We start from the raw sequence: 19,877 nt of genomic DNA on the forward strand, positions 1-19,877 counted from the left end.
TAACACGGTCCTCAATGATTTTATTAACAAGGTGTTGGTGTGAGGGATATTTTTAGGAACGTATCCTAAAATATGCAGGCATGTTTGCCAGTTACCTGGATGACAGGGTCGTGTGTGTCGTGGTTGTGGGCTCAGAAGGGGTTCGCTGCCTGTGCGAAACACAGGGGAGATGGGGGCGGGGCCAGTGTCCTCTGACTGAGTGTTCTGTGGAACACCTGGAGGAGGAAAAGTCACAGCAGAAAGTTGAAAGTACAACACAGTGATTTTGTGTTTTCCTGTGTATTCTGATGATAGTTTAACTCTATACTTTACCTTCTCAAATCAGTTTTAGAAATACAATATAGGCTGTCCATGCAGGACAGGAGGCTGACCCCAAATGTCCACTGGATGCGTTTCGGGTTGTGCAACAGCTTAGCCATGACTCTGTCGCAGTTAAAATCCGATACTGTTTAGAGTTGTTTTGCTGATTTTTTTTTGTGTTTTACAAGCATATTAAAAACAACTTTGCAACAGGTCCTTAATGGGCTGTACTCAACTCCTACATAGCACATTGTCCTTATCTTCATGTTGTATCTGTATTTCCTGATTAGTGTGAATTAGCAGTTGGAAAACAAGTTATGCTATATGTGCAAAAGACAAAGAAACAAAGAAAATGCATCCTTAAATATTAATTTCATGCCAACCGTCAGTAAAATATTTGTATTTATATACATTTACAAGCGAATTTGACGCTTCAGCGAGCTGCTCTGGCAGAAATAGAAAGAAAATTGGAAAGAAGGGCCCCTCTAGTCACAAGCACGGCCCTCTGCTCGTGTCTGGCGGACAGCACGGTGGCTAGAATGAGATACAATAGAGTGTATTTGTCTCTGGCAGCTGTGATGGAGCCGCATCCAGTGGACGTTAGGGGTTAGGAGTGACAGACACATGTATAGGCTGCACGTTTATGATAATGTACCAGTTCCAGTCCGTAGGTTGCTGTCAGATTGTGCAGACTGAAGTGAAGGCCTCCGTCCCACATTCTCCAAGTTAGCAGGTTGACTTCCACTCCTGCCACACAGAAAATAAAGTTCATGAGTATATTTATATGTTTTTGTGTACGTGCAGTGTGTTTCAGCGCATAATACTACACTACATTTCAACAGACTTCTTCCCACCTTAGCAGTGGATTGATGACCTGCAGTGTGTCAATGTGCGAAGAGCAGAAGCTGCGTCTTTTGTTGGCTTCAGTGTGTTTTTCGCCACCTGCACCTCTACTGCTGCTGCTATTGCTGCTTTTGGACTCTGCATGTCGCTCTGTGATGACACGCAGAGGAAGGGTCCGTGTGATTGGGTGAAAGACCACAGCGCCTGAGGCCTTAGAGATGGGCCGACGCCCGCCCACATAAAATCGGATCAGAGCAGGAACACTGTCAAAGCGATCCTCCTCAAACTGGAACAGCTCCCGAGAGTAGCCCTGTCACACAGATGGAGACACACACATACTTATCAAGCAGAGCCCTTAAAGACATAGACCAACAAAAATCAATCAGTCACTCACTCACATTTACTGATCCCCAAGAGGCTACAAAGGTGGCTATTGTAGCTTGCAGCTTAGCGGAGGTCAGGTTGGATTCCTTATAATTACAATTGTGACCCAGAATCATAACAAAGTTTTAAAAAAGCATCATAAAGTCCAAAAAAAAAATTATCAAACCTTTTGTTTGCTTTTTTTGCTCGACCAACAAGCAAAAAAAAAAAGATTAATTTAACAATGATATAAAATAAAGACAAAGCCTAAAATCCTCACATTTAAGAAGATGGGATGAGTGAATGTTTGGCATTGTTGATTAAAGAATTAATCGACTATCCCCCACTCGCAGAACATAACGTACTATAGACGCACCTTTTTGGGACGAAGGATCACTCGTATGATCTTAAAGTGCATGGGCCCTTTCTTCCAAAAGCAGCTCAAAATGTAGTCACCAGGGGCAGAGCTTGAGTCTCGGACCAGGAAGTCTCCATCCTTCTCTAACAGAGACTCGGCAGCCTGGAGACATGTCAGCAGATTAAGTTGGTCAGCTGTGCATAGAGGTTCACGTGTGATGTCACCATACTCTATTTAACTTAGGCCCACTGTATGTTGCCTATAATGCACAAAAGGTTAAAGCAATAGTTCAACAATTTGGGAATTACATGTATTTGCTTTCTTGTTGAGAGTTGGATGAGAAGATTGATACACTCTCATATCTGTATGGTGTCAGTTTACTAGGTACACTTAGTTAAAACGAATGCAGCCTAATACAATACAACCTTCATGAAGGTAGGATTTCTTGCAAGACTGTTCTATTAGACTGCATTAAATTTAGCTAGGTGTTCCTAATAAACACTGACCATATGAAACCTGAGCCACCAGCAGGTTAGCTTAAATTACCATAACTACTGGAAACAAGGGAAAACAGCTAGCCAGGCTATGTCCAAAAGTAACAAAATCTGCCTACCAGCCCCTCTAAAGAGCAACAATTAACACATTATACCTTGTTCATTAGTTTAATCCATACAAAAAACAAAGAGTAAAAACAATAAAACGACATGGTTTTTTGGTAAGCATTAGAGGTGCTGGAAGGCTAGCTGTTTGTGTAAATACAACCAGAATAGTATGGTCCAATGAGCACCTCTCGGCTCAGCAGTCCGTGATACCATGCATGGCTCCTCAGGTCCTCAGTGCTGAGCTTCAGCTCCTCCTCCAGCTCCTTCTTAAATGAGTCCATCTCTCTCCGACCACCAAACAGCTACAACACACACAGCAGCAGCCAAGCAGAGACCATAGCTATTCTGCACGTTTTCTGTGCTCACATGTTTTATGTGCGAGGGTATGAAGGAAAATATGTAGAAAAAAGAGGCAGTAACTGAGAGAGATAGACGCCATTTGTCAACCTCTTACCTTCAGCTGGCTGAGGTATGTGCTGACACTTCTCCTCTTGCTGAAAGACATAAGAATAGAGGTGATTTGGAGCTAATAAACTAAACTTTAGGGAGCCACAGATGATGGTGCCATGTTTCCCCTTTTGAATATGAACAGTGCAAGGATGGAAGGCCAATGCCAAGGTCTGGGTCTGTCATTAACACCACACACAAACTGAGGGACTTTTAATAGCCCGCTTCTTTTTCCATCTTCCTTCCTCCCCAAGCTTCCACCTTCCGGCCTCTGTAAACACAAGGCTCACAGAGAAACTCACAACAGGGCTCAACTAGATAACTCCCAGCCATCTCCTCACCGTGAGTGAACAAACAATGTGGAACAAATCATGTGTTCTGGGATTGCTGGAGGGATGTGCATAAACAGTGGTGTGAGTTTTACTTGTTTACCCTGCTTTGGCCTGGAATATTCTATTAACATCCACTGAAGTATAAAAACACACAAGCTTTGATACTTCTGTTTAGTTTTCAATTTATTAGGTATACTTACCAAAACTAATTCAGTCAAATATAACAGTCCTGCAATAAATCCTACTTCCATGATGGCTATAGTGTTAAGGTGTTTTTGAAATTGTTTTAGCGTTGATTCAACTGTATGATAATTTTGGAGGCCGCAAGATGTGGTGCTGTTAAAATAAATTCCCTAAACATAACCAGGCCCCTTGTTATCACACCAACAAGGCCATACCAGGATACTAGAAATGCTGAGGTCATTAGTCAAGTCTTCGAACACCAGCCCCCAGACACCAAAACAAAAGTTTACATCTTATTTATTGAGTTTGCTGCTTAATTATATTTTCTGCAATATTTAAAGCAGTTTTTTATTTTAAAAAGGATATCAACAACACCATATAGATTAGTTGTGTTGGTTTAAATTAAAGCTTGAACAAAAATCATGCCTGTCCATTTTCCATTATTTTCATAATTAGTACCAAATTTTATGATTATTCCTAGGAAAGCTTCCTAAGAAAATCACAGATTTACCATTTTATTCCACAACATAAATTCCTGCTGACAGGAATACATTTCTAGTGGAGGAATACTTACGGTCCAAAATGATGGGAATCAGTCTAAAAACTGCCTGCCACATGTAAGTTTTAAACTGTAGGCCTTCTAGCCCCCCAAGGCTGTTAAAACCTCCCAACTCCCAGAAAAACAACAAGAACATGACCTTAGTGTCCTCAATGGCGCTGTAGCTACAGCTGTGCTAAAACAGAAGGTTGTGTCTTCATGTTGCTTGTTTTGTGACAAAATGTCTAACAGTTGGAAACCCAAAGATATTCACTTTACTATAATAAGACAAAGACAAACGGCAAATTCCCACAGCTAGCACTCTATAAATAAAATACAATATCATTATTAGTATAAAGTGTATAGCATTATACAGAGGTGTCTCCTATAGTTAGTTTACTCATCATTCAAAATGTTATCAACACTTCTTTGAAAACCGTTTCAACTGTATATTTACAGTTAAAATAAATCAGGACAACAGCAACATACACTCTGACAGACTAAAACATAAATACACAGCAATCCAGATAAATCAGTTTTAAGATTTGTTTGAGCTAAGAGGGTGCAACATCCTGTTTGAGGGGCGTTGGCCCAAAGAAACACCTGTGCAATGTGCTGGAGAGCACCAATTGAGTAATGCTCCCTGACACCACACTTGCAGATCTATATTTCAAACTATTCTGTAAATATTCACCATCCAACTAGTATTTCTGTGTAATTTAATACTTTAAAGCTAATAGCTAGCGTTACTGTGGTCTAATTACTTTTAATTTGCCTCTTTTGATGTAACTTGGTTTTCTAAGCGCTAGTGCTTCAAAATTGTGCAACAGGTAAGTTAGTTGACGTGATCTGGCAAGGCAACAGATAGCAAGAAGTAACCAAAATAATGTTATCTGTCGACTTTTTTGGTTTGAAAAGACTACAATCGACATTTTAACAGCTCGAGATTTCCAAAGTAGTAGTGAATTTTCATAAAGTCCTGTTAAAATTAAAACAACAGTAGGTCTAAAATAACGGAAGTCTCGCGTTAATGAACGAACTTATCAGCTGTTCAAAACCCCACGAACAGCCTTACCTGTCGTTCCTCTTCACAGTTCACCCGTTCCAGACATGTTTTACGGTTTGTGGTCCAAACTAACATCGCCAAACAACAGCTGTGAATTAGTAATGTGTTCTGCGCTCCGGTCCCTCCCAGCCCCCTTCTCGTCCCTCTCTCCTCGTCTCCTCGCCTTCCTTGCGCAGTTTCAGACGAGTTCCCACACGTTATCCCAAGTCCTCCTTTCCCCCGCCCCCGGCCCTGGTGCTGAAACACACCGCTATCTGCCCGGCATTCCTCGGATACCGACACAAGCGGAGCTAAAACATCACCTGGCTGCAGTCAGTATTATTTGGTAGGTAGCTGCACAGAGAGGAATGTGATGGTAAATCCCACATATGGGATTGATTTAGTCTTTTCAAACGTTGTCTTTTCTTCACTGAAACCTACATGTTAGGCTTACAACCTCTGGGACTTTCAGCATTCAGCACTTTATGACTGATGAGCAGAGATGTGCCTGAACTTGACAGCCTCCGTTTATAACCTATTAGTATCAGGCCTACTTGTCAGTTGTATAACCCAGTTATCTTTGAAAGGAAACAACATATATGGCCTACAACTAGATTAAAGGGATGTGCGCCCAAATTACACAAAAAACCTACAGTATTGTTTCACTTATCTCTTAGGCTGTATTATCTAGCCATGACAATAATTTGGATTTTATGTGTAGTGAAAAATAACATTATAAAATTCATAAGCAACATCAGACATTGGTCTGGGGCTCTCTAGGAGCATCTGCATGAAGTGGCTACATTTCTTGTTGGAAAGTCGAAGCCCTCAGCCTAAAGTGGGGATGTCCTGATCGTGTTTATGAGAACTCACTCACTCGTTTGTGAGAAGGCGATTAAGCTAGCCGGACCTTAATTAGAAGTGCACAGGTATTCAAGCCTTTATGGTAAATCCACTGAAACGGACCAGTGCGAGCTGACAGGCAGGTTAGCAACTTTATCCTGTCATTTTCTCTCTTTACAAAGTGTGGCAGTATGAGAGTCAGCGGCGTAAGGTAGTAACAACGGGCCCCAGTGCAGGCTGTTATGATGGGCCCTTGGGCTACACCATTACAAAGCACACCCTGCGTTTGTGTCTAGAAGAGAACCATATATTGGCAAATGTATGTGCCTTATTTGCTTGTTTTGCCACAGTTTAACAACTGATAAGATCAGATGCAGTAAATACCTAATTTAAAGCTCCTAAAATTAATTTCTTTCCATATTAACATATTAAATTCAACAGTTGTCTTGTGTGTACCTCACTCCAACACACACACGCTGTTGCTGCAGCAGCTGTGTTGCGTGCGCCTGGACGCAGCAGTCTAAAGTAAAGTACCATCATGTGATGAATTTTAGAGTCGGACTGTGTCACTAGACCTTTGTATTTGCAAAGTACAGAAGACAAAGAGAAAGTTATAAGGAGCATGGCCAGTGCTGTCATTGTCATAATCCTGAAACGTCACTACAAACAGCTGAGTGCAGCAGGTGTCCACAAAAGACGCAGACTTTTTCGGGCAACTTCAGCACAATAACCTCCCGAATCACGACAACCACATTCCTCTTCGACAGAGAGGCAAGACATTATGATGCTGAATAAGAAAGAAAAGTGGCCAACTCATAACACAACACCATGTTCTGGAAACAGGCCAGCTACAGCGCACACAGTCACGCACATCCACGCACATCCACACAACTGAACAGTTACTCAGCGGCGACCTGACCACAAAATGATAACAGCCTGTAAAACAGCGGCACAGCAGCCACAACACATCCACTGAAAAAATACTTGTAAAGTTACTCACCTATTTAAAAGGCATCCGACGAGCCTGGATTGAGCGAGATCTTTGACAATGTCCTCAGTAATCCAAAACAATCTTATTTTGGAGCTTTGCAACCCTCTCCTCATGTTCTTTTCTCTCCTGTCTCTCCTTGAAACTACTTTTATGTGTGCATAGCGTCGACTTCCAGCTTGCACATGTGCTCTGTTAGTCTACTGGTCAGATTTTGCGTTCTGTAGTCTTGTCGTCAGTTGTCACATGATCAAATACAAACTTAAGATTGGGCAGTCATTTACATATTACCCAGCAATCATCACTGCATATGTAGGTATGTGACACGAATACCAAAGAAAATAACTATTTTTATATATTTTGTATACCAAGCCTACTGCTTGCTACAGACTTTTGTGCATAAAACTACTGACTGTCAGTAGTCAAATCCACTGAAACGGACCAGTGCGAGCTGACAGGCTTGCACTGGTCTACTGACTACTGACTGTCAGTAGTTTTACACACAAAAGTCTGTGGTGTCTGATACCATGGCAAAGGGGGATGTGCATATATGAGGGTATATATAGCAGTTGATCACCCTGGGCAATGTAGTTGAAGATGATATGGTTATTTACTATTCATGATGGATTCATGATGTATTTTACCATGTCACTGATAAAGACCAGCTCGTTACACGGTGGGGGCCGCTCCAGTCAAGGGCCCCCAATACAGTTTGGGCCCCAGTGCGTATGCACTGTCTGCACTGTCTATACCTACGCCCCTGATGAGAGTTCTACCTGAAGAGAGGCTATGAAGTCTTCATATTATGCGATAGGAGAACCACATACAACATTATTTATCAAGTTGGGTCAGACTTGATGAATTTAGTGCAAGGTTACATTTGTGACAACGTCTGTTTTTCAAAATAAGGTGTCTATACAATATGGAAATAAGATTAATTGGATTATATTCACAGAAAGTATAAAACATATTACATGTGTACATTAAACGGGCACTTTACCAAACCCTCTCATTCCTCGGACCCACCCACCATAGTCTCTCCAAATCCTAAAGCATATTCTGACTATTTAATTTATGCAATGGTAAAAAAAAAAAAGAAAGGCAAAATAAATGGAAAAAATTTGAACTTGTTCTGCATTAGACAAATTTTTTCATTATTTTCCGTTCAGACAAGAATTTTCATTGTGCATCCCTAGTTTGGCAGCTGGGTTGCTAACTTGCACCACAGGTAGACTAAAGATGGATGCCATGTCTCCACTTCCTCCTAGAGGGTCCAACTTCAGAACCTCAGACCTCTCTACACTGGCTACTCTGACCTCTCTCCTCAAGCCCCTTTCATGCAGGTATTATCGCCCCACTGGCCAGATGATGTAATGTAAACAAATGATTTATTCATTAATAACTGAATGTGATATAGCAATAAATGCACAATCATCAGTGATCAGCTATAGCATTACTAAATAACCAGACATACTAACTTGCTAATTTGTTAGAAAGGTAGACGCTGGTGACTAATGAGCACCACAGGCTGTATGCCGTAAACTGCAAGCTAATATTAGGTAACTCGCTAACCTCTATGGTTCTCAACGTTCAGTGCAGTGGTGCCCTTGTCTAAGAAATTCTGAATAAACTTGGGGCCTCAGGAGGGAAGTCATGCTCAAACCCAATGCCTCACAGACACTGGGGGCCTCAGCAGGGAGGACTGCAGTTGTACTCCTCCCACTTCCTCCCACTGTACAACAATTAAGCCCAAATATCCTGGATATGAGCATTGTCATCATGCACTGGTGACATGGTTTAATAACACCATTTGGAGCAAGAGGCTGTGCAGTAGTGATCAGGGTTGGAGCCGTGGTATTGAGGTCCTGTCCATCCATTCTGCTGACTCATTCACGAGCCGGGCTCATCTGTGACGTGAAACCCCCTTTTTTATAGCGTCAAATAACAAGTTAAAACCAAACTTATCAGAAAAATGAACACTTGAACATACATTTTTAAGGGCCTAAATTGCAAGCACATTTTAGCAGATTCCAAAATTTGGAACTGCTCCCCAAGCGCTGCATAATGGCTGCCCACTGCTACTAATTAGGATGGGTTAATTGCAGAGAACACATTTCTCCTCTGGGATCAAAAATAAGTAGTAAAACAATAGTGTAGGGATACAGTGAACATGAACATGTCTTTTTAGCTTAACTGGCCCTTTAATGCTGAAAAGATTAACAACACACACACTGGCTGTTGTCACTCAGTCCTGGAGGGGAAGTGTAGCCAAAAGTGTGTCCCAAGGTGTGTTGTTAATCATGAAAACGTTTTCTGTTCTCCTGGTCGATGAAAGTCAGTAAAGTAAGATTATGATGTTAAATTATTCTCATGAAGGCTTTTCATATATGTTGTCTTTTTAACCTTTTTATAGACGACTGATTGTTGAGTGCACCTACTTCACCTTACAAACTCTGACATAGATTTTATGAGGCACTAGTTAATTATTTGCCAAACATGAGTGTCCTACATGGAGAAAGTGGCTCACACACACACATTCACTGTCATGCTGTTTCACAAACACACACACACACACACACACAATACCCATTGGGGGTCTGCTTACCTGCGTTTGTCCTGGCAACGCTCTGTCTCACTGATAGTGTTGTCCTCGTTCAGGGGGCGGAGCTGAGAGCAGGAGACGGAAACCCTGTTTTTTTTGTCAACACGCTGGAGGCGGGGCAGAACACTCTCACGAAACAAATCCTTTCTCGGCTTTACCTGCAGGAAATAGCAGAGACCAAAATACTGTGCGTCCTGGAGCTGTTGACTGAATTGTCTTTTGTTCTGAGGAGATGTTTACTGTTTTGTGCCATCATAAGGTTGTGATGCTGTGCCATCTTTGTGGTCTTACCAGATCCATAGACGATCCCAGGGAGTACTTCCGGCTCACCCTGCGCTCAATTTGCACACCTGAGAGGACAAAAGGACATTTTAAAGGAATATTTTAATGACATTTTGGAAAATATGGCAATTCGCTTTCTTGCTGTGAGTTAAAGAAGAGAAAAACCATATCACTCTCACTGTCTGTCCGTTAAATATGAAGCTGAAATAAACAAGATATAAAGTGCTGATCAGTGAGCTTTACATGTTCTAGTAGATTTTGTCATCTTTGGATAGAGCTAAATGTTTCAACCTGTTTCCAGTCACAAGGCTAAAAAGGGTATTGCCAAAATGTTGGAACTATTCCTTTAATTGGTGTGCATGGATATATACAAAAGTTCAGAAGTTTGGAATCACCTGTTGATGTTTTTCTTTTTTCATTCAATGAAGGGTATTTTTAACACAAATAAAAACTGAATAATTCAGACACCAAGTTAGTTATTTACATTTGAAATAATTTGGGCCCCACAAGAAGAATTAAACTATTAAAATGTTTCGACATCCTCAAAGTGTTGCATGACAGCGGAGAATACTGTTTCCCTCCAAATATCCTGTCATTTTGAATTTGTTTTCCTGTCCAAAAGGGCATAAGTTACCCTGGATCATTATTGAACCACAACAGTGCTTACAATTGGGCTCTAAATATTTTGGGAACCTGTTCTCCTTTGGGCAGTCTACTACATCTACTGTCATTTGCCTCTCTGGTTGAACCATTGAACAGCGTTTTGCTCTCCATGCACAAAACATTACTTTTTTGGAATCTTCATACAAAATAACATCTATTTGTAAAGAGGATTTTCTATAACCTAAAGGCATGAAATACCATAAAAAACAGAGTATTCCTCTCAGCCATCTGAAAACCAAATCATGCTTTTGTGGCAGGTTTTCCAAACTGCATTCCAAACTTTTAAAGGGTAATAAATACATATATTTATACCCTTATTTGCAATAACATTGTTGCAACTTGTGACTTTGGCATTCATCATCAACGTCTTCATCTTCTTGAAATTGCACTAAGCAGAAACGAGCCAGTAAACACCTTAATTACTTTTTAGTGTTTGACTTGATAAACCAGCTTGTGCAAAGTGTCATGCTAAGCATGAATGATTTCAATTGATACTGCTCTCTGCAAGTTCAAAAGGATGATTAAAAGATAAGAGTTTATCTTTAGGCACAGAACAACAACAACAACCTAAATAAACTAATATCCAAGATTAGCATCTTAACAGAATCTGCTGTAAATGATAATAAAATTTTTTTTAAATGAAAATGTTCATGTACCGAAAGCGGGTATTGAATGTAGGTTGATTGAATAAAGGTTGGATTTATAAACTTGTTTACTTATTCTGAGTTTCTATTTTAAATACACATTGACAGTGCATTGTATAGACTGGACAAAGTTGTGGACCAACTAGTTTCCATCCATAAAGTTTTTGAAAAACGTGCTTATATTTATCAAAGTAAGGTATCTATGTAAGTATTGTTTTGGTGTCTTTACCACAATTCAGAAATTTAGAATAGCCTACATGCAGAACATGATACAAAATAATGATACTAATGTTCAACATAATGAACTGTATTTAACTGTTTTACAGCATTACATTAGACAAAACTATTTTATATCTGTAAATGGTAAGTGTAAAAATGAGCTTCTGGGCTTCCATTAAACCTCTGTTTCTCCCACTTATTGGACTAATTTGATTCCACACATTAATTAGCAATACGCAACATAATAAGCACAAAACTGAAATACTGAAGGTCTTAAGACTTGCTTTGACATATGGACCCTGTTCATGATTAGGTTAAAAAAAGCAGGACTCATCTTAAGGCTGATTTTGTGTTTTAGTGCTGCATGTTTAGTGCAACAATGTTTCAACTGAATTAGCACAAACCAGTTGACACACATTAGGCCTAGTGCTTTCAGGTTGTCTGCTGAGCCTGGTTGGTAAGGCTTTGATGCAACGCAATAGGATATGTTTCCACTTGATAAACATTTAATTAGATTTGAATTTGAATATTGAATTATTGCCCAGTCCTTGTGTGCTTGTATGTGAGGGTCACCAGAGTGTGGGTCCAGTCTCTGTCTGTGTCTTGAAAGCTGACTGAGGATGGTTTCTCTGTGCGTTGCATCCTCTATCCCTGCATCCTTCAACTCTTCATCTGTTACATTCAGCAAACCCTGGAGAGACACAACAACAGAGAGAGTGAGAAAGAAATAAAGGGAAATTGAGGATTGTGAAGCATAATTGGCACCCAGAACCAAAAAAGGAGTTGTATCAACAAGCACAGATGAATTTTTCACATTCACATACCTCCAGACCATAATATTCGCTCTCTAGTGTCTTGGTGTATTGGGGCAGGCCGATCTGTCTCAGCCACCAGGCGATGGAGCGATTATTCATGTCTGAACAACAAAGGCAGAAGAGATACTGATTACATACCAGAACATATGCACACAAATACACACACACCACACGCTTGTACATGTTTTTTGTACAAGTTTCTGAGAAACGTACAAATGAAAGAGTAGTCTGACAGCTGCTTACTTTTAGAACTCAGCCAACCAGATTCACTAGCAGAGAAACCTTGTGTCTGCCGTGTAGCAGCTACAGAATGTAACACCTACCTGTTTCAGGTCCACCGAGGCACTCTCTTTTTTTTCTCTTCTCTTTCTCCTTGTAATATTTCTATCTCATAATGACTATTTCTTACTTCTTTTATGTTTCCCTTCCTTCTTTGCAGCCGCTCTCATCTAAGTTGGAACCTCTGGCAATAGTGGAAGCCCGCTCCCCCTCAAACCTGCAGGGTCACTCAAAAAGCCAATCAGATTGTGCAGTGAGCACACAGTATCCCACAGAAACCAGCAAATCATGGAGGAGGAATTAGCATAAGCTCTCAGGAGGTGCAAAGCGCAGGTTGAGGCATGTCATGAGAAAGAGATAGAGATTCAGAAAAACAAGAAAGGTGACATGAAAATGTGAAACTGTTAGGCAGCTGTCAACATGTCAAGTCAGAGACAGGCATGCATGCACAGTGGTGTGTCTGGCAATCTGGGCTGCCAGCTTTAATGTCAGGAGATACAGAATAAGCAGGCAGAATGGTTATGTGTATGAGGCTGACACCTAGTGTTGAAGTGAAAAAAGTGACACAGGCTTTTTTTTGGTGATTTAAAGGGGCACTCCACCAATTTAACACATAAAGGTCACTTCGCTCATTATAAGGTGGAGTTTTGTTAAATCTGAGAAAATAACCCTTGATGATATCATGGTGATGTCATCATCAGCTTGTCACAAACTGGGGCCATTGAACATTGAAGTGGGTGGGTGGGTGTTTTCTAACAAGACATACTGTGGAGCATTATGGGTAATGTAGGATCAAGCATTTTTAATGTTTGGTGCATTCTATGGATATGTCAGCATCCATTTTTCCTTCTTTTTTTTTTAAATCTATCCCTCAAATTTATGAATGTGCAGGGAGTGCCATCTAAACAAACCGTCCTTGATCTGGAAACCTGGTTTTAAAGCATTCACCCCAACATCTGCCCTGTGTCGTTGGTTATGATAAAGCTTCAGAAGGTGAACCTAGAAACCACAAATCAATAAATGCTATTTTCCCACCCCTCAATCATGTCTATATAGACTACCCTTCCTTTTTGATCACATTCCTTACGTAGAGTTTGAAATGTTGGAAGTCAATAGAGTAATATCAGATCACCCTTTGCTCTGTTATTTACTGCAGAAAAGGCCGCAACTTTAAAATAGTTATTTTGTACTCCACCAATATCTTGTCCTTCTAACATAGCAACACATATTTTCAATCTGTAAAGAAATATCTATACAACATATTGGTTTGGTTGGATCTTAAGACCTGGACAAACTGCTATAGATGTGCACCTTACTCTCCCCAGTCCCTCCCTCATATCCACCCTCTCCTCTGTCTCACCTCATCACCATTCTTAGTACACTGTCCCACCCTCATATTTTGATGGTTAAAGTAAGACTATGTAGCTTTTGAAAGAATAAATAACACACACAAGTCCTGCATTTAAACTCCAGTACAGAAGAGTTCTTATCCAAAAGTACTTATAGTGTCAAGAGTGAAAGTACTCCCAGTGCAAGAAAATTGCCCCAGTCAAAGTTTGTATGTTGTCGTTTGTCGCCAGGTAGCCAATTTTAAGTATGCTACGTACTGTGGGGTACTTAATATTTTACTTATAAAATCTGCAAAGTAACTAGTTATTACAGCATTCAAAATAATTACAAAGACTAAAAAGTACAATATTCCCTCTCAGTGTAAAGCGCAAGAGTACAAAGGGGCATATAATTATATTTAAATATTATATAATAAAGTATTGTTATATTTCACAACTGCTGTCTCCCTTTGCTGTACATCAGAATTTGATAAGCTGAGAGGTACTGATATATTTGATTGATTTGTTAATCCAACTAAATAAGTAACTCAGAGTTTTTGTTGGAGATATAACGTGTGAATGAGTGTACATATTCCCAGCTGTGAATCCAAATATGTGCCCTCATCCCAGTAAAATTAACACTGCAAGAATTTGGCAATATGACCATCTTAAGTTTTCTTGAGGAATACAGATATTTTTGAGCTTTCTTCACCAACGTGGAGATGTGAGCTGACCAAGACGATTCTCAGGTCCATTAAACTATTGACCTGCTCCACCTCAGCTTACTGATGTGAACACAGGTATGGGTCTTTATCTCCTTTTTGTTTAAATCAACGATCAACTCCTTTGTTTTCATACATGCCACATTAAAAGTTGGTTTGGGGTCTAAACGATGTGGTGGCTGACCTTGCAGCAAATTAAATTTTTTGATAAACATGTGCTTTTTACAACACTCTCACTCCTGTCTGCTCTTCAGTACACATATAAAGACCATTTCACATACAGTAAATATCACACTCTTTTTTTTATCAACTTGAACCACTCATAGCAGCAGCGACTGCAGCATCTTTGTCTATATGCATGTGCAAGTGTGTGTGCATCTGTGAGTGTGAATGCGGCTGTGTGAGGGTGCGTCAGAGGAAAGAGGAAGTTGTGGCATGAAGTTAAAAGCCTTCACACAGTGCAGCTCTGCAGAACACCCACCACGGAAGAACGGCAGAACAAGAGCGCTGAAGTGAGTTGAGTTAAGTTGAAATAATGAAAGAAAGACAGGGAGGTGAACATTGAGAAGAAGACATATACCTCAAGGTGAGAGCTGATTATAATACTCATCCTACACTGATATGCAGTTTGAAAATTATTATGTTTTCTCCTGGAGGGGCGGATTTTTTTGTTATTTCACTGGGTCTCAAGGCCGCTTCAGTATTTTATTGAAAGCACGGAGGGAGAGTGACTGTTCAGTGTTCGCTGTAGGCCGACTGATTTGCTACTGATTTGGTCTTAGACTCAATTCTTCAATGATTGCCATACCCAGGTTCTAGGTTACTAAGAAAAAAAGAAGTTAAACTGTGACCAGAACTACTTTATTTATGTAAAGCAGAAGCAAAACGTGTCATGCATGAGAGGTTTTTGTATTTGTGAATTCAGACAGCGAAACCATTTCATTTGTATTCAGTGTGAACTCCACAAATAACCTAAAAACCTTTGTTCCTGGCTTCTTGTGAAGCTTACTCATCTCTAGTTGTCAGGAGAACGTTAACTTGCAATCAGACTAACTGATACTAGGTACTGCTACTTGGTGCAATAGTGATCAATGCTGAATATTGTGCCTGTGAGAATTTATATGATGTAACAAAATCTTGCCTTACATCCCATCCTGTCTATCAGTCTGTCTATCGATCTTTTATTCAGAAAACAAAGATGGAGTTGTGGCGGCAGTGTGCGATGTGGTTGATTGACTGTCGAGTCCTTCCTGATAACCATCGGGTCACATGGGAGGGCGCACAGGTAAATCAGCTGTGTCACACAAACACCTGCACATAAACACACACCCTGTCTTATTTCCCCAGTCTAACTGTGTGTGTGTGTGTGTGTGCGTGTGCGTGTGTGTGTGTGTATGTTGTGCCAGGTGTGTGACCTGGCTCAGGCTCTGAGAGATGGTGTGCTGCTCTGCCAGCTGCTCAACAACATGCTGCCTCAGGCTGTCAACCTGAGAGAGATCAACCTGCGCCCGCAGATGTCCCAGGTAATACACGCATATCACACAGACATACACACAAACCTTTTGCTGCTCCATTACCATAGCCCATTTCCATAACCACCAGGATGCAGCGGCCCAAGGCTGTCCGATAGGAAAATACTGTGATATCTGTGTACATCTGGGAGCATGGGAAGAGAGCGCCGGAGGTGCTGATGAAGAAGAACAAGAGACAAAGAGAAACAACAAAGACAACTCAGTGCATACACTCCAAAAGAAAAAGAATCAACTTGTTTGGGGATTTCTGTAGGGATCAGTGACACCATCTTAAAAGAACAATTGGATTTACATTAGAAACTGTAAAACTGTGCAGATATTTTCTTCTTCAACACATTTTAAACTTTAGGACTCAAAAATATACAAAACGTACTTGACAATATAGAACTTTTATCCGTGTACCTCATCTGTACCTATATGAGAAGATTTGCACCACTCTGTTATATAGAGGTTGTATATACACAGTTAATATCTGGACTATTTCTTGACTGTGAGCAGTACATTTCTGTTGTTTCTCACCCAAGATATGGCCAGACACATAAACCCCTTTTAAAACTAATTGTTGTATTTACATTTCAGTTCAGATTAAACAAACAAGATTTAACTTGTTGTTATTAAGCTTTGGAGGTGCCGGTAGGTTGATTTTGTCACCTTTGGACACACCCAGGCTAGATGTTTTCCCCTGTTCCCAGTCTTTGTGCTAAGCTAAGCTAACCGGCTGCTGGCTCCAGCATGTTTGAAGTACAGACGTGCGAGTAGCATCCATCTTCTCATCTAACTATCAGCAAGAAGTGAATAAGCATAGTTACCATCATTTAGTACTGCCTTTAGAAATCTTTCCTGGGTTCACCTGGATGTGGATCCACACTAAAAACAAATTCTGTGGATCATGGACTTTTTCATTCATTCACAGTTTTCATCTGCCTTTCAGATATCAGCACTAATAAACAAACACACCAGCAAACTGGCTTGAAAACATGACCAGCAGTAAGATAAACAACAAGATGGGTTGTGTCTGAGGGGACAGAGAGATAGAGGGGAGGTGATAAAGACATGAAAAAGATATGAGAATGAGAGGGTGACAAAGAAAGAGACAGTCTGTCACATGGGTTGGCCTAAATGTCGGAAGGGAAGTCCTTGAATCAAATCTGATAGGACTCACCATGATGTATTAAAGGTGAATGCAACTCGGCCGGCGTTAATGTGCTTTGACACGTGAATGTGAAACTCTGGGAAATCCGATGAGGTCAAGAGTGGTGAACATACTTCCGATGATCAACAGAAGACAGGACTCCACTCTGACGTGTACACACACACACACACACACACACACACACACACACACACACCCCTGATGGCATTACACAAGTACAGGATCTTCCCTGTGTTCTTGCAATAATGTTTGCTGTTGCAGTGATGTATGCATGTATGTCTGCATGTTAATATGAGCTCCCAACAGCGATGTGAAGTGTGTGCAGCAGTATCAGGTAGAACTCAACATTTCCCCTTTTCTGAAATTAGAGTTCCGCATTTCCCACTGCTGAGCTGCAGAAAGAGCAAGCATAAGCAGCTGGTTCAGGAAGTTATGTAAACGGCAGAAGTCTGACCCCCATGTCAATCACACTGTGCGCTGCGCTCTCTGTGGTTGCTTTTGTAGCTATATTTTAGTTATAAAATGTGTTCTGCTTCTTTTAGTATCAAACATTTCATTGCGTTGGATTCATTGCTGTTCATGTTCATATAGTCTTTGTGGCTGAGCAGCATTTACATAGTCTTTAAGAAGTGCAAATGTTTGTGTTCATGAGGTGCCTGTGCAACTTAATGCTAGAAAATTAAGCCATCTGCTCGTTAGACAAACAACAGTGACAACATGATATTTAACAATACTTTGATCTTACAATGTTCAACATTATCTATCAAGTGTGTTTGAAATTTGTGTTTGTGATGTGTAACACTTTCTGTATGTGCTTTATATGTGCCTGCTTTCCACGTTTATTGTGTGTTATGTTCATCTTCTATTTGTTTGTAACGCCACATTTTTTGCCTTTTAAATGTTTAGTCTAATTTGTAAATGTCAATGTTTTTGAAGGTTGTTTTTGCTAATAGAGTATCTTTCCACAGCTATTTATTTAATGTTTAGTGGAATTTATCATATCAGTGAATCTGTGTCATATCCTCACCAGATGGAATTGTGGTGACCTGATTTGGGAACATCGATGGTGAAAAATAGCCTAGAAATGCTTCTGTATGCTTGTATGCTTATCACCTTCCTTTAGTTTATTGTCTTTTTGTTTTTAGCCATTCTAGTGGCATGTTTGTTTGTCGGTTAGTTGGTCGGTCGGACCGCCGCTTTGGTCCAGAATGAAATATCCACTTCGGTGATCCAGTGACTTTTCCTCTAAACCACCATGAGGTGACATTTGTGGCTTTTAGTGAAATGTCTCAACAACTGTTGGATGGATTTAAATAAAATTTGGACCAGACATTCATGTCCCCATAAGCTGAAGTAGAAATTACAGTTTCAAAGACCTGTGTCTTGTTCTCTTATAAATGACTTAAACTGTAACTGGTAAAGGTTCTGTTGGCCAACTAATATATTAATTATTTCAGTAAAAGTAAAGTAATGTTTGTGTTTCTGTTTGTTTGTAGTTTCTGTGCCTGAAGAATATCCGGACGTTTCTGGGAGTTTGTCAGGAGAGATTTCATCTCAAAAAGAATGAACTGTTTGAGGCCTTTGACCTGTTTGATGTTCGAGACTTCGCAAAGGTATAACCACATCTATCTGTCTATCTATCTATCTGTCTATCTATCTATCTATCTATCTATCTATCTATCTATCTATCTATCTATCTGTCTATTTGTCTATCTGTCTATCTATCTATCTATCTATCTATCTATCTGTCTATCTGTCTATTTATCTGTCTATCTATCTGTCTATCTATCTATCTATCTGTCTATCTGTCTATCTATCTGTCTATCTATCTATCTATCTATCTGTCTGTCTATCTATCTATCTATCTGTCTATCTGTCTATCTATCTGTCTATCTATCTATCTATCTATCTATCTGTCTATCTGTCTATCTATCTATCTATCTGTCTATCTGTCTATCTATCTATCTGTCTATCTATCTGTCTATCTGTCTATCTGTCTGTCTATCTATCTATCTATCTGTCTATCTGTCTATCTATCTGTCTATCTATCTATCTATCTATCTATCTGTCTATCTGTCTATCTATCTATCTATCTGTCTATCTGTCTATCTATCTATCTGTCTATCTATCTGTCTATCTGTCTATCTGTCTGTCTATCTATCTATCTATCTGTCTATCTGTCTATCTATCTGTCTATCTATCTATCTATCTATCTATCTGTCTATCTGTCTATCTATCTATCTATCTGTCTATCTGTCTATCTATCTATCTGTCTATCTATCTGTCTATCTGTCTATCTGTCTGTCTATCTATCTATCTATCTGTCTATCTGTCTATCTATCTGTCTATCTATCTATCTATCTATCTATCTGTCTATCTGTCTATCTATCTATCTATCTGTCTATCTGTCTATCTATCTATCTGTCTATCTATCTGTCTATCTGTCTATCTGTCTGTCTATCTATCTATCTATCTGTCTATCTGTCTATCTATCTGTCTATCTATCTATCTATCTATCTATCTGTCTATCTGTCTATCTATCTATCTATCTGTCTATCTGTCTATCTATCTATCTGTCTATCTATCTGTCTATCTGTCTATCTGTCTGTCTATCTATCTATCTATCTGTCTATCTGTCTATCTATCTGTCTATCTATCTATCTATCTATCTATCTATCTATCTGTCTATCTATCTATCTATCTATCTGTCTATCTGTCTATCTGTCTATCTATCTATCTGTCTATCTATCTATCTATCTATCTGTCTATCTGTCTATCTGTCTGTCTATCTATCTA

The 19,877-nt window shown here is 39.9% G+C and overlaps 2 protein-coding genes across 7 annotated transcripts in view; one reads left to right on the forward strand and one right to left on the reverse strand.

The window, feature by feature from the left end:
• The window catches only part of LOC123969421 (breast cancer anti-estrogen resistance protein 3 homolog), an 11,293-nt gene extending 6,097 nt beyond the window's left edge, over window positions 1-5,196 (reverse strand). For 2 of the 3 annotated variants that reach the window (XM_046046800.1, XM_046046799.1), the window contains exons 1-7: window positions 5,042-5,195; window positions 2,921-2,960; window positions 2,652-2,768; window positions 1,883-2,026; window positions 1,155-1,453; window positions 956-1,047; window positions 96-215 (exon numbers count right to left, since the gene is read on the reverse strand). In XM_046046800.1, the coding sequence (XP_045902756.1) occupies window positions 96-215; window positions 956-1,047; window positions 1,155-1,453; window positions 1,883-2,026; window positions 2,652-2,747 (751 nt within the window). In that variant the 5' untranslated portion in view covers window positions 2,748-2,768; window positions 2,921-2,960; window positions 5,042-5,195. Of the gene's footprint in view, window positions 1-95; window positions 216-955; window positions 1,048-1,154; window positions 1,454-1,882; window positions 2,027-2,651; window positions 2,769-2,920; window positions 2,961-5,041 lie in introns of all 3 variants that reach the window. The other variant, XM_046046798.1, reaches the window with a different exon arrangement.
• Window positions 5,197-14,888: 9,692 nt separating this feature from the next.
• LOC123970122 (proto-oncogene vav-like) overlaps window positions 14,889-19,877 on the forward strand; it is a 23,584-nt gene continuing 18,595 nt past the window's right edge. For 3 of the 4 annotated variants that reach the window (XM_046048002.1, XM_046048005.1, XM_046048004.1), the window contains exons 1-4: window positions 14,889-14,982; window positions 15,586-15,681; window positions 15,803-15,919; window positions 18,578-18,694. In XM_046048002.1, coding sequence (XP_045903958.1) covers window positions 15,595-15,681; window positions 15,803-15,919; window positions 18,578-18,694 — 321 coding nt within the window. In that variant the 5' untranslated portion in view covers window positions 14,889-14,982; window positions 15,586-15,594. Of the gene's footprint in view, window positions 14,983-15,561; window positions 15,682-15,802; window positions 15,920-18,577; window positions 18,695-19,877 lie in introns of all 4 variants that reach the window. The other variant, XM_046048003.1, reaches the window with a different exon arrangement.

The sequence above is a fragment of the Micropterus dolomieu genome, linkage group LG04 (genome assembly GCF_021292245.1).
Source record: "Micropterus dolomieu isolate WLL.071019.BEF.003 ecotype Adirondacks linkage group LG04, ASM2129224v1, whole genome shotgun sequence".
NCBI lineage: Eukaryota > Metazoa > Chordata > Actinopteri > Centrarchiformes > Centrarchidae > Micropterus > Micropterus dolomieu.